Genomic DNA, 25,640 nt, shown 5'->3' with positions numbered 1-25,640 from the left:
AAGGATTTACACCCTCGGAAACCCTGTACAGGGTCGCTATGGGTCGGAACCGACTCGACGGCACATAACAACAACAACAAGGATAAGCACTGAACTGGAAGGTCAGTTTGAAACACAATATTGGTGGTTCAAACTCACCAGCCACTCCTTGACTCCTTGACGGCAACAGAGATATCAGTAAGCACACACACACACACAAAACAACAACCCCGCAACAACAACAAAAACCCCACTGCCATGAAGTCAATAGGGTTCCACTAGCAGCTGAGCACTTAACTACTGTGCCACCAGGTCATCGTTTCTAATTAGGTAGTGAAATTCCCCGTGATTTTTTTTCCCCCTCTAGTTCATACTTTTCAAATAGTATATTCTAAAATTCCACCAAAAAGGTGAATTTATTTCATAAATGTTGTTAAGTCTGACTCATAGCGACACTGTTTCCAAAGAGTAACTGGTGGGTTTGGACTGGCACCCCGTCTGGCACCTCGTAGTTAGTAGCCCAGTGTTGATCCTACAGTGCCACCCATACCAGGACTCCATTTCATAAGTACTTAGTAAGAACTGTGGTGAGCCTTTTTGTGCTGCTTGTTTTAGTTCAGGGTATAACTGTTGGATCTGAACGTCTATGAGGTTGCATTCTGTAACTAAATCACACTCTCCTCCTAGTAGGGACGGATATGAAACCAATCTGCTCCCAGTGTTGGTTAACACAGTATCACAGTAGCAGAAAAAAGTACTTTTTTTTTCACCTAAGATGCTTCAGAGTTTACACCAAAATGTGTCATCTTTTTTAAAATTAGCAATCATGCTGGCGCCAGGCTACCAATCACTGAGTACTGTGTCTGGACAGGGCCTAGGCCAAGTGGCTGACAATCTTCCAGTCCTCTGATCATCACACTGCCTAGGGCTCAGAGACTAAATTGTTTTCCAAAGATCAAAACTTAGTAAGCGACAAATTCATGCTTTTATTTCAATCCTTACTCTTCCCTGAATCAAAACAGTGTAAAAATGCTTGAAAGACAAGCAAATGAATGGGATTATCAGGTCTAAAGAAGAAGTAAGTTGTGGGTATTTGGGTTGGTCAGTTGAGTGGGAGAGAAGTTAAAGTAAGAAGTCATCTTAAAAAAAAAGAAAAAAAGATTCTAGAGATAATAAAATCCAAAGACAAAGCAAACCATACATTAGTAATGAAGGACTATCCAGACTGTTTTCCTATAACCCTTTGTCAATACAGGGAAGGCTCCATTCTAATGACTCTGTCATAAATGAATACTGAATATCATTTTTTTTTCTTTTTACACGTTCCATTATTATTGCCTTTTATCATGAGTATCTTTGTTGTTGTTGTTGTTAAGTGCCATTGAGTCACCTCCAACTCATAGCAACCTTGTATAAGGTTTCCAAGGAGCAGCTGGTGGATTTGATCCTACAGCACCACACCAGGAATCAGTATCTTTCTAAGCCCCTTCTTTGTCTTTGGAGGTTGGATAAGAATTATAAACTCATTGAATTATGCACTGCAGCATTATATGTAGTACATAATACCAACAATAGAATGTACCAGAAAAAGCATGGTTATAGGTGCAATTCATCAGACATCAACCATGTTGGAAGCCAGGGACTATCAGTATAACATTAAGATAAGGTGTTAAAACTTTCACAACAAAGATTAAGGTCCAAAGTCATCCTGGAAATCCAACATGACACATTTACACACTACAGTTACAATTTTACTGCTGAAGATATGATATTTCAAAGAGCTCTAACCAGTCAAAACAAAAATTATAATTTCAAGAATGTCCCAATATAGGCAGGTAAAACTACCAACTTCAGCCAGACATCATATATCACATTGAGCTTTTCAGTTCCAAAATGTTTAAGTTGCTTGGACCAACCACAAAGAGCCTTGGTGGCTTAGTAAGGTACATGTCAGGGGCTAACTACAAAGTCAGAAGTTCAAATCTATCAGCCACTCTGCAGGAGAAATATGAGGCTTTCTGCTCCCGTAAAGATGTAAAGCCTTAGAAACCCTATACAGGTTGGCTATGAGTTGGAACCAACTCCATGGCACATAACAACAGTCCAACGACATGCGACTCCTAACAATTTGGTCAATGAGTGAACACATCAAACAGTCTAGATCCACACCCAGTGACTATACAATCAATCAGTAACACCACCAGTGATGGCAGAAGACAAACACAAGCCCCTGAACGCTATATGGAACAGGCAATCACTCCCCTTGTAATTGCTTGCCCTGGTTAACAAGAGTGAAGAAATCCAAGTGTTTACACAACAGGTCCATCAACTTTCCTCCTGTGAGAACAGGATTTTCAGTGATTTAGCACATTGGGTCTTCATTGGTGCATCTCCTGAAGCTGCCTGTGTCTTGGAAGCCAGTGGAACTTACCCGGACTGCTTCAGACTTTTTGTGAAACATCTCTTCCATGTTCTTTGCCAGCTTTTTCACAAGTTGGAGGCCATCAATTTCTTCAATGGCAACGTCTTTCTCATATTCTTTATATTTCTGTAAAGAGGGAAGACAACAAGAAAGGCATATTTATGAAATACATTATGCCTGAGTTTTCAAAGCACCTGTACCTACAAGTAAAATGAATCTGCCTATTTGCATTAGATTAGGAAAACATTGGTTTAAACTGTGGCTTGAAATTATTAAACTAACTAAGGAGAACTGTGAAAGCTGGCTTTCCCTGGAAACTCAGATTCATGGAAGGAATACACTCTAAAGCAATCCGACCTGTGTCATTCATCTCCTACAGTTTTAGAAATCAACACTCCACTTTAAACTTGATCAGACTAGGCCAACCTTCTGGAGGACTGTTCCAGATTCAGTAACTATCTTGCAACTAAAACCAGTGGAAACAGACTACGGCAGATGTGTTAGAAAACAAAAATGAATGAACTATGGAGAGGTTTTTTTCCCTCTCTCAAATATTAATAACTTAATTTTTAATAGTCAAGATGAAGGACTTAAGGGAAATAGCTTCAAGGCTATACCCCTGATATATAAGTGGAGCAGGAGTTAGCAAACTAGGAACCAACTACAAATCCAGCCCATCACCTATTTTATAAATAAAGTTTTATTGGAACACAAAGTGCACCTATTTATTATGCATTGTCTATGACTGGTTTTGAGCTACAAGAGCAAATTCAGGTAACTACCACAGAGACCATATGGCACACAACACCTGAGCTATTTATGATCTGGCCCCTTGTAGAAGAAGTTTGCAGATCCCTGAACAGGCGTAGAAAGTCAGGAAAGGAGCATAGCAGAGTAAGTAGTCTTGCAAAGTTTATGATGTCAGCCATTGCTATGGGCTTTTTTCAATCAATTCAATACACTAAATGCTTATTAATGACTTCCTATGTTACCTCAGAGTTCACAGGAATGTGAATGTACATAAAGTGCAATAAAAGGCTAAAACACTTTATATAAAATTTCATAATCTATTAGTCTGTTCATAAGAAACTAATTTTACCCATAGTTAACTCCAAGCCTCAGTTAAGGATAACTTTTCTTTAAAGTTCATCACGTATCCCAGTAAATTATCTGTCTACACTAGCAGTTCTAAAAGTGATCTAAGAATTCCTGGAGGTCCCAGAGAGCCACAAAAGGTTCTGCGGATTCCTCCTTTCTCAACAATGTATCCATGTGAAGATGAATTTTTTCATATGTTTCAACAAGCCATCATACATTTAATGCAGAAGTAGAAGTGATACTCTTGCTGTCTATTTTTAAACCAAATAGTAAAGAGACTTGTGAAAACAAGATGTAAACAAATGCCACTCAAGCAACTTACTAATTGTTTTACTTTGCTTTAGTAAAACATTTATTTTTCCATAAAATATCTATGTTAACACTGAGCACCCGTCTTGATCTGTCCAGTGCAGAGCTCCATAACCAGGTCAGCTATAAAGGTATTCCTAATCTCCAAAGAATGATGAGACACCTGATGCCCCACCCATTGGACTGAGCCAGCTTGCATGCCTGAGGAGACTCAATCACGGAGCCAATATGGTTCACTTCCAACAGGAGGCAGTTCTTGAATATTTTGATTTTAAAAAAAAGTTTATTGGCTTTAATTCCTAAAATAGTAAATATCAGCAGACACAACCCAAACACACGAGTTCAGAGAGTCCTCAATAATTTATAAGACTATAAGAAAGTCCTAAGACAAAATCTTTGGTTTAATTAAAGATTTAAACTCATACACACTGGAAAGACGGGCAGTTTATTAATGAAACCCTTGTAAATGCTGTTCAAAATACTCTTCACTCCAAATTATGTCTATTACATTTATGTAGCTATCCAAAGAGGGAAAAACTAACAATACTGGAGGACTTTATATTTTCTCTTATTAGTGGAGAAAAATAAAACCCTATGTCACTTACTAGTCCCTCACTTCAGGTTCCTTCTTAGGAAAAACAAGGGACTTTAAGAACCTTGATTGTCCTTTTGAAGTAGAAAAACAAAACAACTTTTTAATGGTAGGATAATTTTGTGACCTAAATTTATATTTTTTGCCTGTTTTTCCCTTTCCTTTCTAAAATATCAGGAGACTCAGTGCTTCCATGCACCAATGAAGAGAAAAGGAGGTAGGAAAATAGGGAGTGAGTCTGTGTGTGTGTGTGTGAGAGAGAGAGAGAGACAGAGAGACAGAGAGACAAAGAGACAGACAGACAGACAGAGAGAAAGACATACAATCCTCACCTTATTGACTGAAATTCTCTTGGAGATAGTATGTCCAGAAAGGATAACTTTAGGCTTAGATACCAGTGGGAGGAACTTTCAGGAAGTATAAAAGAGGTCCTCCAATCACTAAGACTAACAAAACCCCTAGAGTCTTGGGATGGGACTGGGGGCATCTGGCTATGGTTCCAGGAGCAGCAAGATCACCAACACAAGGTAGGACCCTAAACCTACAGTTACCAGGAGCCACCATAAGACACTGGTGATAAGGACCCTCAGAACGGGTAAGGGAACTGCTAACTTGAAAATTAAGCATAAGGACTTAGAATTTCTGACTTAAGTTGATCCCAGTGTTGGACTCCTGGTGGGGCACTGTAGGATCTGTACTAAACTGTGAACAGCAGCTACTGTCAAACAAGCCAGCAGCTCCTTGGAAACCCTCTACAGGATTGCTATAAGTCAGAACGAACTTAACAAGTTGATCCTGAGCGGTGTAGTGAATTATCTAATGTTTCTTCTGGCCATAATCTGTAACTTCCATCAAACAACGTATTTGCCCTGCTGGTCTTGAGTAAGAGAAGGTGGGAGAAGATACTGATTGGATAATAGAATTCAGCTGTGGGTGACAGCAAAGTTCGTTGTTAATGTAAAAACTTGAAACTCTAGCATAGGTTTAAAAGAAGTCATCTTAGAAGCAGATGAGGGGAATCTCACTACCACCACCAAAAAAAAAAAAAAACCCCACAAAGCCAAGGGTGGAGTGCATCCTTTAGATCCCAAGATCCGTGTGCACTGAAACTCCGCAACTCAGGGACAAAAAGCTGTGACACCTGAGAAGCAGCAGTATCAGAACCAGGAACCAGAGCACGAGACAGAGGAGTGGCCTTCCCAGCCTAAGGGGAGAGTAAAGCTGCATGACTTAAGACAGGAGGCTTGCTAGGACAAGTGCCTCTAAGCACTTAATTAAGGAGCTCCGGTGACATAGTAGTTACAAAACGAGCTGCTAATCTCATGGTCAGTAGTTTGAAACTACCAGCTGTTTCATGGGAGAAAGATGAAGCTTTCTGCTTCCGTAAAGATTTACAGCCTCAGAAACCCTGTACAGGGTCGCTATGACTCGGAAGTGCCTCCACGACACATAACAACAAGCACTTAATTGGGGGAAGAAGGTTTGCTGACCCATAAAGCTAGAGCCAAGTGACTTCAGGCTTAGGCAACTGTGCCCTGGGTATTTTGTGATCTAGATTTGAAGACTAATAAACTCTCTAACTGTGACTGCGATGTCTGAGTTCTGTGTGGTCATTGCAACAAATTGTCCAACCCAACAGAGAAGCAGAGTGCTGGGATATGACTGGTTGGTGTTTCATGCTTTCACATTGAGGAAATAAACCAACGGCTGTTTCTGGACCAAACAAAGAAAAATATCCTTTACACTATACTTATAAGGTGCTCTGTACTGGTCTAAAGGGTTCTATGATGGACCATAAGCTGTAGGTAACATACTTCTTCCACCCCCTGAAAAAATCTATTAAAATCTATGTATTTGTCTCCAGGGTCTCTCTCTTGAATTTCACCTGGGAAACTATCATTCTTTCCTCAGGCCTTTTCCTTTCTTCCCCAGCAAAGATGCCCTGTCTCCCCAAGGAGAAGGAGGCTTCACCCTCCCTCCCAAAGCTCCGCATGCTCATCTCTCCTGGCACCATAGCTAGCAAGGCTAAGAAGACAGTGCCTCGTCATCACGTGGACAATGCTCAATTACAAACACCTGTGATTTCTCAATACAAGGATGATACTAGTACAGATGACGCTGCATTGCCCCACTGTCCGATAAGGATGACTTCATCTGTCTCTTGGGAGATGGACTGAATTGCCCTGGGATGTTGGACTTTGACTAGCAAAACCCTGACTCAAGCTAACAGCATCCACTGGTGTCTGAATAAAACTTCAGCAATCACTGAAAAAGTTCCAATGCAAGCCAGTATCTCTGGAGCCAAATATCCTGGAGATTTCCCTGCTGCCTGCCTGATGTACACCAACAATCAACAGCTAGGACCAGCTTATACCCAAGGCTGAGTCACTACCAAAAATATAAAGTTCAAGAAGTGAATCAAGGCTTCCGGAAAAAGATGGCGGATGGGGTGGAAGTGTCGTGACGAGCTCGGCCGAGAACAACACAGACTACAGGACCAAGAAGGCTCAGGGAATGGGCCCAGTACTCTGAACCACATATAAAGGAATAACTAGAAGGCTGGAAGACTTACAGCTGGGTAGTTTGTGACAGAAGCAAGAAATCCATAGCTTCCTGGTTAGGGACGCTCAGCTGCTCCAGGAGCCGCCATTTTGTGTGGAGCAAAGCGGGGAAAGGATCAGAGCAGCCACATACGCCTGACAGAGCCGCAGAGATAGAGGTGTGGACATTCTTTTTTTTTTGGTATCTTTTCGTTGGTCCCTTGCTGTCTTCGTACCTCCATTCTGGTGACTATAGGGGTGCCTGAGCTGACGGATACTCCAGCCCCACCCTCGGAGGGTTCTACTGCGCATGTGCATAGATCTTCTCGAAATTTAAAGAGACAGTACCCACTTAAAACCAAATGGCCGACAGATACTCAGCCCAAGAGCAGGCCTTGAACTTTTCTTGTTTGCTTTTTGTTCCTGTGTTTTTTAACACAGGAAAGAGAAGGAGAGGGCTGAAAGCAGGGAAAGAGACCTCATATTAGGCTACAGCTTTTTTTTTTTAATTAAAAAAAAAATTTTTTTTCCTTTTTATTTCATTTATTTTTTTCTTCTTTCTTCTTCTTCTCTCCCTCCTCTCTCTTTTCTGTGAAGAGAGACTACAGTATCAGTCTTGATTTTGTTGTCGCTGTTTTTTAGACTTTTTTTTTATTTTGGCTGGTATTGTTTTGCCTTTGGAGGACTCTTTGTCTCCCTATATTACACAAGAAGAGTCATTAACTGCTACCATACAGCCAACCTACAATCACACCCTATAAAACACCAAAACCCAGGCAAGAACCAATGCCAACTGCCATATAGCCGGGAAACAGACAACACCTTTGAAAGTTACTCTGAGTTAAACAATAAGAAGAGTGAAGATCTACTAACCGAAAGATCAATGGTTTGAACCCACTAACCTGCTCCATGGAAGAAAGGTGAGACTGTTTGCTTCTGTAAAGATTTCCAGCCTCAGAAACCCTAGGACGCAGTTCTACTTTGTCCTGTGAGGTTACTAAGTGTCAGAATCAAGTGGATGACAGTGGGTTTGGTTTGGCATTTGTACTATAATGCAATCCTTGTTTTATGCTGTTGTTGCATGTTATCAATTCTGAGTTTATACCAACCCTATAGGACAGAGTAGAACCGTCCCACAGGGTTTCCTAAGCTGCAGTCTTTACAAGAGGAAACCCTAGTGGCACAGTGGTTAAGTACTCAGCTGTTAGACAACAGGTTTGTGGTTTGAACTCATCAGCTACCAGACACCAAGGCAGTCGCCTTCTGCAAAGATTACAGCCTTGGGAACCCTATGGTCCAGGTGTACTCTCTGTCCTAGCCTGTCACCATGAGCTGACATTAACTCATGTACAATGGTTAGTAATCTTTATGAGAGCAGATACTCAGGTATTTTCTCCCATAGAAAAGTTGATGGGTTTGAACCACTGAACTTTTGGTTAGCAACCTATCACTTAAGCATGCACAACAGCACTCGTTTTGGTTATGTTGTTGTTGTTGTTGTTAAGTGCCGTTGAGTTGGTTCCGACCCACAGTGACCCTGTGTAGGGTTTCCGAGGAGCAGCTGGTGAGCTTGAACCCCTGACTTTGCGGTTCAAATCGACTTTGCAGTACATTGCATTAACCCACAGTGCCACACCAGGTTTTTATGTGGGGATCTATATTCTAGCCATATCTGTTACTTTCATGTGTTCCTTTCTCAATAGGCTTCTAAAGGGAATCATTTCATTCTGACCATTCATTGTGTCTTCAGTGTTTTCCTGTATTCTGTCTTCTTCTTCTGGGCCTGTTCTGTACAACACAGCCACTCATTTTAAGGAGGGTTGTCAACCTCCCAGGATACTTGTGCTTGGTGACCTAGCTAACAAATTGCTCTTTGCCAAGCTGAGGATTCAAGATCTGGGACAAATTTCGCAGTTCACTGATTCTGTTCTTCTTCAAACCTAAGGACTCTCCATTCAGAACATAATCCAAGGGATCCTCTTTGCCAATGAGCCTAACCTATACTAGTTTCTCATCACCCTGGGGGAGCTATCCCATAAGCAAAAAAACAAACAAACAAACAAAATGCCCTGCCTTCTCAAAAATGTGTTCATGTCTGTAGGAATCATGTCAGAATAATGTAATCCCTTTCTCTTACCAGGAAATGTTTCATTTTGCTGGACTCAAAGGATTTTGAAGATCAGAGAAAGTAATTCAATGATATTCATTAATCAATCACAAATCCTTAACAGTGTAGGATGGTGATATATATAAAAACCATTAAAAACAAACTTATAGTATGAAACTAAGCAATTTGACCTCCAGCAATTGAGTAGAGTAAGATACGATGATGATACAACAGAATTTCACACACTCGAATTAAACTGTGTAAAAGAATGTAGAAAACATGCACACAATATGTTACCACACAATCAGTTATTGATTACATTTTTGTTTTAGAATTCTAATCTATATACACATACATGCACATTCCTAGGAGAACATGTACTAAATGTTCACAGCAGACAGTGGAATTTCAAATTTATTTCTGTTTCTTCTTTTTGCTTATCTGTATTTTCTAATTTTCACAATAAACATACTATTTTGGAAATCAGAAAGCATGAAAGTTGTAGTTATATTTGGAGAAGAATATGGGCACATGATAAATAGCTCTGTTAACGAAGAATGTGGTCCCGGTTAAAATCTATGTAACTAAGAGCCCTGTCTTCAGAAGAGTCTGAGGAATTCAATAAAATGAGTCCTGTGTGTAGGGCCCAGCACAGTGTTGGAAGATTTTTACATACTAATCCATTCACACTCAAAACCACTCTGAGAGGTAGGCATTAGCCTCATGTTGTCTATGGGGAAACTAAGGCAGACAAGCATTCACTCAGTTGTTGAAAGTTAAATACTTACAAAGAGGGCATTATACCTAGTGAGAAGCCACTTATAATTTGCACTTGGGAGGTAGAGGAGCAGAGAACTAACAGTCTAAATATTTACAAACTTGTTTCAGAGGGACCTTACACCATAAAAACACCTGTTTCACTGAATTATAGCCAACAGTAGCTTGGACTTGGCAAAAAAGTCAAATACCAAAAACTGGAGTCACTAGCTAACAAGGCCCACAGCTGTTCATAAGACTGCTCCAAGTGAGCAAAAGTCACACAGCCAGAGTACACTGGACTGCAGAGGAATCAGCTTTATCCCTCCTCTTCAGGGTGGGGCACAGCGGAGCTCAGAGTTCAGCTTCTAAAGAGCAGATACACTTCTTAACAATAAAACTACTGGAGGGAATGGAACAAACCCACTCCAAGGTGCCTTAATTACAAGTTAAAACTAGTTGCAGCTGAATCTATTCTGACTCAGGACGACCTCATATGTATCAGAGTCAGGCTGTGTCCACAGTGCTTTCAGGGGATGATTTTTCAGAAGTAAATTACCAAGTCTTTCTTCTGTGGTCCCTCTGAATGGACTCAATTCTCCAATGTTCTGGGTAGCAGTTATGTATGTTTTGCCATTTGCACCACCAAGGACTCCAATTACAAATGACTTTATGGCAATTCTCTTGCTCATATTGGGCTTTTGTTTTCCATATACCAAGAAAGACCTGGAAGAAAAACACCTCCAAACCTTTCTTTCAGGAGTTTACTCCCTTCACAGCTATGCGGGCCATGAAGCCCTTTATTTTCTATAACATCAAGGACTATGCTACAAATTACTTTTATTTCATTTAAAAGCAGTCAACCTTTGATTGGAAAAAGGAGTTCAAAAAATATTACCATAAAAAACCTCCACTGACCCTGCTGCCATCGAGTTAATTCTAACTCATAGTGATAATTTCATAAAACATCAGTTAGCCATGAGGCCAGGGAAAATGAACTAGCTCTTTGGCTCTTAGCAACTTTCTGTCTCCTTTGTCTGCGGTGGTGATTTCTTCTGGAGGCCCGGGCACTCAGATCTCCTCTGCCGTGTTTGGCTTGTACCCCAATCAACTGTGATTGCTCAGAAGTCTCCTGACTCTAGCTCTGTCTCTGGGGGCTGTTGCAGGTGAGTTACTTCTAGATAGGCAGTTACCACGTAGAGAGAAAAAAATGACCCAAATGTATGAACAACATTAAGGGTTCTGACAGTGAAGTAGTGTTTTTCTCTTCCCGGTGTTTGTGTGAAATGATCTGGCAAAAGAGATGCTGCAGAAATAATGCATTTCTATGTCTCCCTTCTCAAATGATAAATGTTCTTGGCTCACCACAGGATTTCTTACCAAATGCTGATTCCGCCTAGCAGAAGGAAAGGAAGCTTCCAATGTTCTCTTGTGACAAAGGAAATAAAAAATTCCTCAGGCTTGCTTGCTTTCTGTGCCATAAATGCGAAGAAGTACTCCTGCAAAGGCCATGCTAGGCTCAGACCCCGGCATTGACTAAAGCCACAACATGTGTTGCTGAAGCACCAGACTGGGAGGAGGGTTGGAGAATGGAAAGCAGCAGCTGTAACAACAACAATCTTGTCGGAGTAAGGCAGGTGTGGTTACGAAAACATCCCACCTGCTAGAATCCTCGGCAGGAGAAATGTCAAGAGGGAAGAACAAGGGTGCCCACAGGATTTGGAGTGTTCCGTTATGTGTTGGCACTGTGCCGATGACTTTCATAGATGTCCTACCAGTAAGACTACAGCACAGCCCTGGGACATGGGCACCATTCTCCCTTGTGTGCTGGAGGAGGACACTGAGGCCCAGTTGGCCAAACTACTTCCTTCCAGTCCAAACTGCGGCTGTCACAAGACAGCAATCAGATCTGTTGATGTTTCCTGGAAACCCCACCTCTCTGACACCCTGGTCTAATTCCAGTGCCGTTTCTCAAGTCCTGGCTACTCAACTTCAGAATTTCTTGGAAACATCCAGTTTTCTCTTCCTCCTATCCATTCTGTAGCCCTAGTAGTGCTGTAGGTTTGGCAGTTTAGCATAGTGATAAGATCAGGGAAACCAGATGTCTTCAAGTCAATTCTGCCTCATGCATGTATGAAGGTTAAATTGGGCTCCGTAGGGTTTTCAATGGTGGGCTTTTGGGAAGTAGAGCCACCAAATCTTTCTTCCAAGGAGCCCCAGGGTGATCTCAAACCTCCAACCTCTCAGTTAGCAGCCAAGTGGGTTAGTCATTTGCATGGCCCAGGGGCTCAGTAGTGAAAGAATTCTTACTTTCTATGTGGGAGGCCTGGGTTGGGTTCCTGGTCATGTACCTTATTTACAACCATCACTTGTCTATGAACCAAAGTTTGCATGTCAGCTATGATGTTAAACAGATGCCAGTGGTGCTGCTAGACCAAGACAAACGAGGAACAAAGACCAGGGGATCTACTTTGCAAATTGGCCAATGAAAACCCAGTGAACCCCAATGGTCTGATTCACAACCAATCATGGGGATGGCACAGGACATAACAGTATTTCATCCTGTGTACACTGGGGTCACCATCATTCAGGGGTTGACTAAATGGCAGCTAACTACTGCAACAACAAGACCAGGGACTCTCCAACTGGAGATTTGTTCAAATCCTACTATCACCACTTATTAGCTATGTGACAAGGTGTCCTTTGATTCAGCAGAAAAGTTCATGACAGCAGACCTCACAGTGTTCTTTAAACAATAAATGAAGTGAAACAGATGAAGTATCCAACAGAACACTGGGCACAGAGTAAAGTACACCAAATGTGGTGATGGCAAGGAAGTAATCAATTCAGACATCCATCCTAAACCTTCTGAAACAAGGTCATTCTCTTGCCTCAATAACAAGAAGACACTCTCAATCAACATTCACATCCTAACAGCCCATCCTAGCTCTGAAGTTTGCTCTAGGCAATGGTACTTTTCAAAAACATTCATAAGACACCCAAGGGTATTCAAAATTAAGTCTTTGTGGAGGACACTCTTCTGGCAGAAATTGAATGCTGAAAGTCTGCATTTGTATATGTGTCTGCAAGGGTGGGGCAGAATGAGGTATAAGCCGAGATGAAATGACACTTTTTAGATGTTATTAGAGATACTGCAATAAGAATGAGTCATCTATAATCTTTGGGATCTCTCCTTATAGGCAGTGTCATTTTCTTATTATGACATAAATATACTCAGTATTACTCTCAACTCAATTACTGCATACAGAAGTGTCACTTCAAAATACAACACTCCAAAGCAATTATGTTTCCAAGTAAATATATTTCCAAATCCTTTAAGCTGATGTTAGGAACCCTTCTTAAACATAACAACAAACAAATCGACTGCATGGGAAATCTCAGTTTACAGAAAAATATTTTTCTCTCTGAGTGTAGAAAGGACCATACTGTATAAATGATTCTGCTTCATACACGCATCCAAACCAAGTGTCTCCAATGTCACAAAATACCTACAAATGTCACTTTCTTCTTGATCTAGTGAAGTTTCAAGAAAATGTCATTTCTTTAAGGAATGCAGGATATCTCAGTCAAGACCACCAGAAAAGGAGGCAAGTCACATCTCATTCAACTGTGACCCTGGTTAGGAATTAGGGGGCAGCAAAGAAGATGAAGCACTAAATTACAGCCCAAAGAACAAGCTGAGAAGAGGCCCAGAGAAGGTGAGCTCCAAATTCTCTAGGGCTATGGCAATTGCCAACCATATGAAGGATTTGGAATGTTGTTGTTGTTAAGTACTGTGGAGTTGGTTTCAACTCATAGTGACCTTGCACAGGGTTTCCAAGGCTGTAAATCTTTACAGGAGCAGAACGCCTCATCTTTCTCTCTTTCTCCCACGGAACCGCTGGTAGTTTCAAACTGCCGACCTTGAGGTTAGCAGCCCGATTCATAACCATTACGTTACCAGAGCACTTTGAAAGATTTGGAATAGCACCTATAAATATTTCTTGCTCTGTGATGTGAAAAGAATGGAAAAGGACTGTCACTGAGGCAGAAGAGTTTCTTCAGCATGTTTCTTAGACCTGGCAGCTAGGGGGAGTGAGTAATGTGGTCTAAATGCTTTCTGCCACTTACCTCGCTAGAGCACAAATACAAGAATTATCAGGGTCCCCAGTCTGTTGTCCCTAGTCCCCAGATGGCACTTTACAGTGTCCTGCATTACAAGGAGGCTGCTTTTCAGAGCAGCTGCCTCTGTAGTGGGTGGTCTCTGACAGATCTCTACTACTTCCACAGTGTCAGGTTCTGAATTAAAAAAGAGAGATGGTTATCTCTCCTTTCCCTGTTTGTGTCTAGACTCTTCTTGATCTCATAAGCTTCTACTATTCAACACCACCAACTGAGCAAATGTCACTGTTAGATTCTTCCTGGGTGGTGACAAAACTGAGTGATAATGCTACCTACATATAAGTCCAGTTTTTTTTCTGAAAAGAAATTAAGTCAGAGGCAAGTTTTGCCCCTGATGGCAGCATAGTATATTGCAAAATTGGTCTGTGCATGGAAAAAAATGAAATGGTCTCAATATTTATGAAAAATGCTTGGGTCTTTTTTGGATTACTGCATGGGGATCCAAAGCTCACAAAGTGAATATTTATGCTGCACATGCATCTTCACAATACCAAAAGTTAAATAATGATTATAGGTCTAGGAAAACCAATAGCAGAAAATTTCATAGTAGCATTTATGAGTATGTTTGATGTATGCTAACAAATTTGTGCTAACAAACCACAAATAATATCACTTTCCAAAGCTTACACTACTTGATGCAGATTGTTTTCTGCTGCCTACTTTTCCCATATACAGGGCATTATAGAATAGGCACTTGACTGCAAGGTCGGTTGTTCAACTCCAGGTCGGTGGTTCATACCCACCAGTTGCTCCTTGGAAACTCTATACATGGTTACTATGAATCAGAACCAAGTTAACATCAACAAGTTAAAAACAACAACAATTTAAAACAATTCATCCTCCCTTTTTCCAAGGATCAGAGAAATTATGAAGGAGGAGGAGAATATTTATGGAGTATTTATGGAGCACTGTAGGTCAGGTATATATTGCTCCATTTTATAGATTAGGGAACTGGGACACAGAGTAAATAACTTACCCAATACTATACTATTAGCAAGGAGTTAGATTAGGAGAATAGCAGACATTGTGATAAAAATATCCCAAAATATAAGTGGCTTAACCCCATTGAGGCTCATTTCTTGCTCAGGTAATTGACACATGAGTGGGTTCCTTGTCAGAACATAGGCTTTCACATGGAGTTTCAGGGATCTAGAATCCTCCTGTCATATGACCCTGCTTTTCCCTCAGCAGATGGAGAAAGAGACTGTGGAGACATCACAGCTGCTTTGGGAACTCTTTAGCCTGGAAGTGGCACTGCAGGCTAAAGTTCTACTCACATGTCACTGGCAGTACATGGTCACATGGCCCCACCCCCAAACCCCAAACCTGCTGCCATCAAGTCTATTCTGACTCATCATGACCTTGTAAGATAGAGTAGAACTGCCCTCCAGAAAAATTCTAAGGTTGTACTCCTTACAGAAGCAGACATCTTTCTCCCGCAGAGCAGCTGGTAGGTTCAAACTACTGATCTTTTGGTTAACAGCTGAATGTTTTAAACACTGTGCCACTGAGGGTCCTTTCACCCAGCACAATGGAAGCCTCATGGAATCAGCAGTCAAGAAATCCAACGACACGTTGCATTAAGGCAAATATGCTACACAAGACCTCTTTAAAGTGTTCAAGAGCAAAGACGTCAGTTTGAGAACTGAAGAGCACCTCTCACCCAAGCCATGGTATTTTCAATAGTCTTACATACATATTAACACAGAACAATGAATACGGAAAACTGTAGAAGAATTGATGCATTTGAGCTATGGTGTTGGAGGAGAATATTAAAAGTATCACAGACCGCCAAAAGGACAAATAAATCTGTGTTGGAAGGTCAGTCAGAATGCTCCTTAGAAGCCAGGATGGCCAGATTCTGTGTCTCATACTTCAGACATATTACCAGGAGGGACCAGTCCTTGGATAAGGACATCATGTTTGGTAAAGTGGAGGGTGAGCAAAAAAGAAGAAGCCCCCAACTAGAAGGGTTGGTACAGTGGCAGTAGCAATGGGTTCAAGTATGGTAACAATTGTGCAGTTGGCGCAGGACTGGGCAGTATTTCATTCTGTTATGTATAAGGTCTCTAAAAGTCAGTACTGACTCAATGACACCTAAGAACAGCAACAAAATGTCTGAGAAATGGAGACCTGAGCCAGGGAGCTGTTTGCAGGCTCTAAGTCAACACTTTGGAAGTGGAGTTCTGTTAGCTGTCTGCACACTGACAAGGGGCCAGGACTGGAGCCTGGGCAGCATGAAGCCAAAGTCCATGCTCGTAACCACCACACTTCAGTTGAAAATCTTGGTAAACTGTCGATAGATGAAACCTCAGATTAAAACTTGGCTGAGAACAACTTGCAAGATGCATTCTTCAGAGCTGGCACACTCAAGTCACAGTCCCCAGAAAGGATCATATGACCCAATCACTTGTATGTGCAATAATGGTTGGACTCAGATGTTGCAAAGCAGAAAGGAACACATTATAAACAATCCTTAGACCTTCTGTCCAATTTTCTTAATCCCAATGCAAATAAAACTGCTATTTGAAGAATATCTATGACCTTCTCTGGCATAAATTATTAATTGCTCAGGCGCCACTAAAGTTAATTGGCTTAACTAAAGTCTTTTTAATTCTATATCCAAGATGTCCTGGCAATCGAAAGCAATCAATGAATGAGTCTGCAAGATCTGTAACAAGCTTAGAGCTAATACTATTTGCAGCTGTTCAAGTGGTTTCTATAGTTATAAAGCCAAGAGCCAGAATGAGTGTTAGGACCCTGCATCTGAATGAATCTTTAACTCTATCAATGCCAAAATGAATTCACAGCTGGATTCTCACTTTCCTGGGGGAATGAGAGAACCATGGTGAGATCATGCTGAATACTCTGCTATCAACTCACCCTCCCTCACACTGAAAGGATGAGACAAGTCTCTCTTTTCACGCTAGAAAGCTTCCTTTGTTGAAAAAAAAAAAGAAAGAAAAAAGGCTAGAGAGATTCTGATACAGAATTCCTACTGCTGATACCAGAAGTTAAGAAATGAGAGCCACAGCAACAGCATTCTGCAGTGAAACACCTTCCTACCTCATATTTACCCACCAGGGCTTACAGGTCCCTTAAGACTTTGCAGCAAGAAATACCTTCCTACTGTGTCTACCATGTTGTGTGTCATCAACTCAGTCCAACACATATAAAGAGTTTCCAAGGAACAGTTGGTGGGTTTGAACCACCAACTTTGCAGTTAACAGTCAGTGCTTATCCTGCAGCATCACCAAAGACTACTGTTGTTAGGTGCCATCAAGGAAATACTGACTCATAGTGACTATGAGTAACAGAACAAAACACTTCCTGGTCCTGAGCACAGGACCACGATCATTGCTGCATTTGAGCCCATTGCTGCTACCATGGCAACAATCCATCTAATTGGAGGGTTTCCTCTTTTTCTCTGACCCTACACTTCACCAAACATGAATGTCCTTCTTCAGGGATTCGTCCCTCTTGACAATAATGTCTGAAGTATGAGAGACAAAGGCTGGCCATCCTGGCTTCCAAGGGGCATTCTGGCTGTACTTCTTCCAATACAGACTGGTTTGTTCTTTTGGCAGTCCAGGATACTTTAAATATCCTTTTCTAGCACCATAACTCAAATGCATCGATTCTTCTACGGTCTTCCATATTCACTGTCCAAGTTTCACATACATATAACATTATTGAAAATACCATGGCTTGAATCTGGCACACCTTAGTCTTCAAACTAACATCTTTGCTCTTCAACACTTTAAAGAGGTCTTGTACAGCAGATTTGCCTAATGCAGCATGTCATTTAATTTCTTGAATGCCGCTTCCATGAGTGTCGATGGTTGATCTGAGCAAAGTAAAGTCTTTGAGAACTTCAATATTTTCTCCATTTTTAATGGATGTTACTTATTGGTCCACTGGTGAGGATTTTTGTCTTTTTTACATTGAGGTGGAACCCATACCAAAGACTGTGGTCTTTTCACTTCATCAGTATTTTAAGTTCTCTTTACTTGCAGCAAGCACGTTTGTATCATCTGCATACTGCAGGCTGCTAGTCTTCCTCCACATCTGATGCCATGTTTTTATTAATATAATACAGTTTCTCAGATTATGTGCTCAGCATACAGACTGAGTAAGTGTGGTGAAAGGATGCAACCCTGGTGCACACCTTTGTTCATTTTAAACCACTCAGTGTTCTCATGAGCACGATTAAGTGTTCTGGAATACTCATTCTTCACAATGCTGTCCATAGTTTGTCATGATCCACACAATGGAATGTCTTTGCATAGTCAATAAAGCACAGGTAAACATCTTCCTGGTATTCTCTGTATTCAGCCAAGATCCATCAGACACCAGCAATGACATCCCATGCTCCACATGCTCCTCTGAATCCAGCTTAAAAACCTCTGGAAGGTCTCTGTCAATGTATAATTTCTGCCATTTTTTTTTTATTATCTTTAGCAAAATTTTACTTGTATGAGATGTTTAGGATACTGTCCTATGACTTCCTCATTCCAAAGACAGGTTGTGTCACCTCTCTTTGGAATGGGCATAAATATGGATCTCTTTCAGTTGAACAGGTAGTTGTCTTCCAAATTTCTTGGCAAAGATGAGTGAGTGCCTCGAGTGCCCTATCACCTATTTGGTAAAAGATTTCATTTGTATTCCATCAGTTCCCTAAGTCTTGTTCTTTGCCAATGCCTTCAATGCACCGTGGATTTCTTCCTTCAGTATCAATGGCTCTTGACCATGTGCTACCTCTTAAAATGGTTGAACAGCAACCATTTCTTTTTGGTACAGAGACTCTATATATTCCTTCCATCCTCTTTTGATGCTTTTTGCATCATTCAATATTTTGCCCATAGAATCCTTCAGTACTGCACGTCAAGGCTTGAATTTTTTCTTTAACTCCTGAGCTTCAGAAATGCTGAGTTCGTTCTTCTCTTTTGGTTTTCTAACTCTAAGTCTCTGCACATTTTGTTAAAATATTTCACTTTGTCTTCTTGAGCTGACCTTTGAAAATTTCTATTTAGCTTGTTTGCCTCCTCATTTCTCCCATTTGCTTTAGCATCTCTATGTTGGACAGCCAGTTTCAGAGTCTCATCTAACAATCATTTTGGTCTTTTCCTTGTTTTCTTAATGACCTTTTGCTTTCTTCCTGTACGATGTTCTTGATGTCATCATACAACTCTTCTGGTCTTCATTCTTCAGTGTCTAATGCATCAAATGTGTTCTTTAGATGCTCTCTAAATTCAGGTGGGATATGTTTTCAAAGTCATATTTTGACTTTCATAGACTTGTTTTAATTTTCTTCAGCTTCAGCCTAAACTTGGATATGAGCAATTGATGGTAGTTCCACAAACTGCCCCTGGCATTGTTATGGCTGATAAGGAGCTTTTTCACTATTTTTTTCCACAGATGTAGTCAATTTGATCTCTGTGTATTCCATCTGGTGAAGTCCATGTGTCTAGTCATCTTTTGTGTAAAGGTATTTGCAAAGAACAAGTCATTGCTCTTGCAAAATCCTATCATGTGATCTCCAGCACTGTTTCTATCACCAAGGCCATGTTTCCCAACTGCTGATTCTTCCTCTTCTTTTCCAATCTTCGCATTCTAGTCCCTATCAATTATCGATACATCTTGATTGTATATTTGATCAATTTCATACTGAAAATTGATAGAATTATTAAATTTCATCATCACTGGGTTTAGTGGTTGGTGTGTAAATTTGAATAATAGTGGTATTAACTTGTCTTCCTTGTAGGAGTATGGATATTTTCGTATCACAGACAGCATTGTACTTCATGACAGATCTTGATATGTTCTTTTTGATAATGAATACAACGTCATTCCTCTTCAATTTGTCATTCCCGGCATAGTAAAACCATGTGATTGTCAGATTCAAAATGGCCAAAAACAGTCCATTTCAACTCACTATTAAATGCCTAGGATACCAATGTTTATGTGTTTCATTTCATTTTGACAATTTCAAATTTTCTTAGAGTCATACTTTATATATTCCATGTTCCATTATTGATGGATATTTACAGGTGTTTCTCTTCTATTTGAGTTGTGCCCCATAAGCAAATGAATGTCCCAAAGGCTTTACTACATTCACATCATCACAGTCAACTCTACTTTGAGGAGATAGCTCTTCCTCACTCGTATTTTGAGTGCTTTCCAACCTGAGGGGCTCATTTTCTGGCACTGTATCTGTCAATATTCTGGTGTTCTTCATTATGTTTCAATAGCCATTATTCTAGTGCTATCTGACAGTGTTCTACCACTGTTCATAAGGTTTCCAGTGACTAAATATTCAGAAGTTGTCTGTCTCTCCTTCTTCATAGTCTGTCTTCATCTGGAAGCTCATCTGAAACCTGTCTACCATGGTTAACCCTGGTGGTATTTACAATACACAGCAATACACAAGCCACCACAGTACAACAAACTGACAGATGAGTGTTGGACCATGGACGATAAACTGTACCAAAAGTGAAGATAGCGCATCAGAGTGTCCCCTATGCTGATCTGAGCTCTATTAAAATTTAGGTGTCAGGTTCCCCACAAAGGTAAATGTATAATTATCATAAGACCAAAACCAAACCTATTGACTTCTAGTTGATTCCAACTCATAGGGGCCCTATAGGACAGAGTGGAACCGCCCATAGGATTTCCAAAGTTACAAACCACCAACCTTTTGGTTAGCAGTCGAGCGCTTTAATCACTACACCAGCAGATTCTGGCAACTCCAATTTCAGCTCAAAAAATCCTAACTCCAGTCCTTTACTCAAAAGAACTAAAAATGGATACGCAATTTCCGTTCATAGCAACACTATACAAAATATACAAAAGGTAGAAATAATTCAAATGTTCATCAAAGGTTGACTGACTGAATAAAAAAAAAATGTGTCATATGTCCCCACAGAAATGGGTGGGGAGGGCCTTAAAATGTTAATGGTATAATTCCATTATCTTGCAATTCCATTTTTCCACAAACTTTTTGAAGCCCCTTCACATTAGTCAACCATAACAAGAAATGAAGAACTGGCACACAACATGGAGAGTCTCAAAAACATCAGCAAAAGAAGCCAGACACAAAAGATCATATATTGCATGATTCCAGTGATGCAAATAAATTCATAGACATAAGGATTGGTGGTTGTCAGGGGCTAGGGGAGGAAGAAATAGAGAATAACTAATGGATAAAGAGTTTTCTTTTAGGATCATGAAAACAATTTGGAACTAAATAATGGTTGTAAATTATTATGAATATATTTGTTGTTGTTAAGTGCCATCGAGTTGGTTCCAACCCATAGCGACCCTGTAACAGGGTTTCCGAGGGTGTAAATCTTTACAGGAGTAGAAAGCCTTATCTTTCTCCCGCGGAGCGGCTGGTAGTTTCGAACCGCTGACCTTAAGGTTCGCAGCCTGATTCGTAACCACTACGCAACGGGAACTCCACTTGAAAATGACTAATTTTCTATGTGAATTTTTTAAATGCTATAAAAAAAGATGTACATGTCACCAACTTCAGAAGCAAATGCCTTTCTGGCATAACTCACCAACCCCAGTTCATGGGACTTTTCCTCAGTGTCTTTAAAATCACAGTATTAAAAACTAAGAAGAACTTAGAGACGCTTCACTTCGGAAGCCACCAACTCGAATGTTTCCCAAGACCACAGGGGTCGCATCAGTGAGATTCAGACCACATGACAGAGCCTCTGTCCCATCATAAAATGGTGGCCACTTCTCAGCTTCTGCTGACCTTTGTGGGTTGGTAGAGCAGACCCAGGATTACTCACTGGTTGAGGTAAGCCAAGGATTTATATTTTTTATGTGAAATCTCCCCGTGAATCCATTCAACAATCTGGTTTTCATATATAAAACATCTCTAAATAGCTTCCTCCTCATTCATCTTTATCTTTCAATATGTGTTAAGAATACATTCAAAACATTTGCCATTTCATCATTTACACATGTTCAACTCAGTGACATCAATTACATTCATTGTGTTATAGTTCACTGCAACCATCACCTACCTCTTTTCTTTTTTGCCAAATTTTCCATATCATTACCAGAACTCAATGTCCCTCCCACCCTATTGGTTGTTGTTGTTGTTGTTGTGAAGTGACGTGGAGTCAGTTCTGACTCATAGTAACCCTACATAGGGTTTCCGAGGCTTTAAATCTTCATGGGAGCAGAAAGCCTCCCTTTCTCCTGCTGGTAACCACAAATAAACCTTGATCTTTATACATTTGCCAATTCGGTATATTTTATATAAGTGAGATCATATAATATTTGTTCTTGTATGACTGACTCACTTCACTCAGCATAAATGTTTTCAAATTTCAACCATGATGTAGGACTTCAATGCTTTCTACGGCAGAGTAATATTCCATTACTCATATGTACACATTTTCTTTACCCTTTTATCTGTTGATTGACATGTAAGTTGTTACCAATGACAGTGATGTACATGTATCTCTTTTTGTTCCTGCTTTCATGTGAAACACAAAATAACATTAACTCTCATATCCCAAAGCCAGGAATGTGTTAGACAGTGTGCAGACCACTTCCCTGTATCTATACATTGACCCACAAACCAGGTACCACCAGGATCTCTGTGTGAGAAAGATGAAGGATAATCACTGAACTGGTAGCTAGAAGGATGGCAGTTCAAACCCACCAGCAATTCTTAGAAACCCTATACAGGGTTGCTGTGAATCAGAACCAACTAGATGGCACTTACAAACAAGAAGCACAGCAAAAGGGCAGCAAAGGCTGACTAGACTCATCATCATGGAGGGTTCCCTGAGGTTGCAGGGCTTCCAAAGTGATGCTTCCTCCCCCTATGGTACCCAAGTGTAAACAGAACCACTTCATTCCTCACACACTGGGGTCCTAGACAAGGAAACAAGAGTCTCCAGTTGAGGAATCCACACAGGTTGAGGGAAGACCATATCAGTACTCAAAATAGGGTTATTTTCAATTGTGGTTTAAAGAATCCTAGAATTCTAGGAAACACTAACTAATGACTCTCTCTTATAAATACAAACATACACATATACTCAGACATACACAGAAAATCACCATGCTACCAATATTTTTTCTCCTAAACTGTATTTAGAAAACTTTTTTTTAAAATGAATCAACATATTGACATTGTTCTTATTATCATGCTATGACATTCTATTAGATGGGTTTTTTGTTTTGTTTTGTGTTTGAGCAGGGGGTACAAATGCCGTGGGCTTCTCTAGAATCTTTTAAGTCCCCTCTCAGAATGACATTTTTTTTTTTAATGTAAAAAAATGCATAGAATTAAAAAGAAATCCAATTATACTGAAATTCCATTTCAAAATGGTTAAAACACAAATGTGTAAGACAATATGTGTTTCTTCAGTGGTGCATTCAAGGCAAGATATTGTCATGGTGAGTCTGTAGCTTTGGTAATGGCTGATGTCAAGGATGAGCAGTAACTGCACAGAATTATCTGCAATCCTATGATACGGCATGGAGAGACCCCTGAGTTCTAATGATAACAAAGACACAAGCACTGCTGTGGCTTTTTACCTACATTTGTAAGCTAAGAAAATAATAAATCTCAACTAGAGCTTAGTGAAAGAAAAGACGTAACTTTGTCCCTAACTAAATTCACAACCCACTGAATGCTCTCCAAGGCCATGGCTGCCAGGTTAAGTAAGCATCCCTAAACACCATCCAAGAATATCAGGCAGTCTCAGAAAGGGTCACTATGTCAGTGAACATGAAGAAGGCATATGCCTACCAAAGTACATGCAAGCATCAAGATGCACAGTCACACACATCATCTGATCATTAGTATATACTTGTGATAAGATTCAAGGTTTATGTATAATAAACACATATATCATGTTGGAACATTTCCTGCAACAATTAGTTCTTTTATAAAATGATTTTTCTGTCTATATAAGCATAGATTAGAATGTATGAGTTTCTCTGGGTGTTCCGTCAATAAACAATGATTACTCAAATGGACCAGGAAAGAGTAAACACTAAACTGGGAATGATATTTTTCATGGGCCAGGGGTTACACAACAATGAATGAGGTCAATCATTTTCTGCCTGTAACTTACTTACTTATTAGGGGTTTCACAAAAAGTATGTATTCATGTATTGTTTGTGTGATTAAAAATATGAGAGGACTTCAAAAAGTTCATGTAAAAGTTCAATGAAAAGATAGCAAATTTTTGCCATGAACTCTTTGATACCTTCTCGTATATAACATGGCCTATTCAAAGAAGTTTAGATATCACTGGTAAATAAGATAAATGCCTGGGTGGCCCCACAGGATAATTCGCTGGACTATAAAGTCAGTTTGAACTACAAGGTCAGTGGTTCAAACTCACCAGCCACTCCTCAGAAACCCTACACAGGGTTGCTATGAGTCAGAACCAACTTGATGGCACTTAACAACAACAACAATGCTTAAAAGGAGTTTCTTGTGTGGTGTTATAGCATAAGCACTCAACAACAAGTCAGTATGAACTGCTAGGTCAGCAGTTCGAATTCACTAGGTGCTCCTCAGAAACCCTAATGCAGGGTCACTAAGAGTCATAACCAACTCAGCGGCACTTAACAACAACAGCAACAATGCTCAAAATGGAGAATAAGGGACTCAATAAGTTTTCACTCAAGACAATGGGATATTAGAGGAATCTCTGAGACTATGACCCCAAGAAATCTTTTTAACCTGGAACCTTAGCCACTCCTGGAATTAGCCTTTTAGCCAAATAATAAATAGACCTATAAATAAACAGTAACACCTGTGAGGAATGTGCTCCTTAAACAATCAACTCCACGTGACCAAAGGGGAACATTTGCCCCAAAACAAAGAAAGAAGACAGGAAGGGGCTGAGAAACTAGAGGGTATAAATAGGAAGGGTGTGAAACAATTTGGGGCCATGGGATAGCAACCAATGATTTATTAATGAATTGAATGGGAAACTAACTTGCTGTATAAACTTTCACCTAAAACACAATATTTTATTTTAAAAAATAATTTTAATTAACTCATTGAGCAATCTTTACTCTTGTAGACTACTGTGTCAAAAATGTATTTCAGTCAAAGCATATGTAAGTTTGCACAAATCTCATGAAATTATATTAACTGAATATGCATATTCTACAAGTGGATTATGTGTGGAATGGAAGTCATGTAAAAATACAAAGTCAAAGGCACTGGGGCAGAGACTACAACAAAATGCTAGACATGGCAGTGTTAGAGTAGCAGAATTTGGGGAGAACTATTTCAGTTTTCCAAATTCATTACAGGATGCTGCTTTCAAAATTAGAAAAGTAAAACCTAAGATAGAGAAGAATGCAAAGTGGTGGATGACAGACTCAAACCCAGGCCGGCAGCTCTTGATGTTCAACCTTCCCTTCATATACCTCCTAAAATACTGGAAGACAAAATGAAACATTTTGCTATTAAAGCAAAATGTTTACTGTAATAATCAGATGATAGATACAAACAAACAGAAGAGAACAAAATATCTTTCATCTTACTTCCCAAAAATAACCACAATTTACACCCTGGTTTGTATCCCTCCAGATCTTTTTTATTTAACATTTTATGTATAATTGTTTCTTTATAATCAAAGTGAGGTCATCTTATAT

At 40.1% G+C, this 25,640-nt stretch overlaps 1 protein-coding gene across 1 annotated transcript in view; it reads right to left on the bottom strand.

Annotated features, from left to right (window-relative positions):
* CACNA2D3 (calcium channel, voltage-dependent, alpha 2/delta subunit 3) overlaps positions 1-25,640 on the bottom strand; it is a 1,461,104-nt gene that overhangs the window by 1,176,560 nt on the left and 258,904 nt on the right. The window contains exon 3 of the mRNA XM_006862056.1: positions 2,411-2,527. Within this exon, the coding sequence (XP_006862118.1) occupies positions 2,411-2,527 (117 nt within the window). The remainder of the gene's footprint in view (positions 1-2,410; positions 2,528-25,640) is intronic.

Source organism: Chrysochloris asiatica, unplaced genomic scaffold, assembly GCF_000296735.1.
Source record: "Chrysochloris asiatica unplaced genomic scaffold, ChrAsi1.0 scaffold00046, whole genome shotgun sequence".
Lineage (NCBI taxonomy): Eukaryota > Metazoa > Chordata > Mammalia > Afrosoricida > Chrysochloridae > Chrysochloris > Chrysochloris asiatica.
The sequence above is the reverse complement of the archived record's forward strand: the minus strand, read 5'-3'. Positions and strand labels throughout refer to the sequence as shown.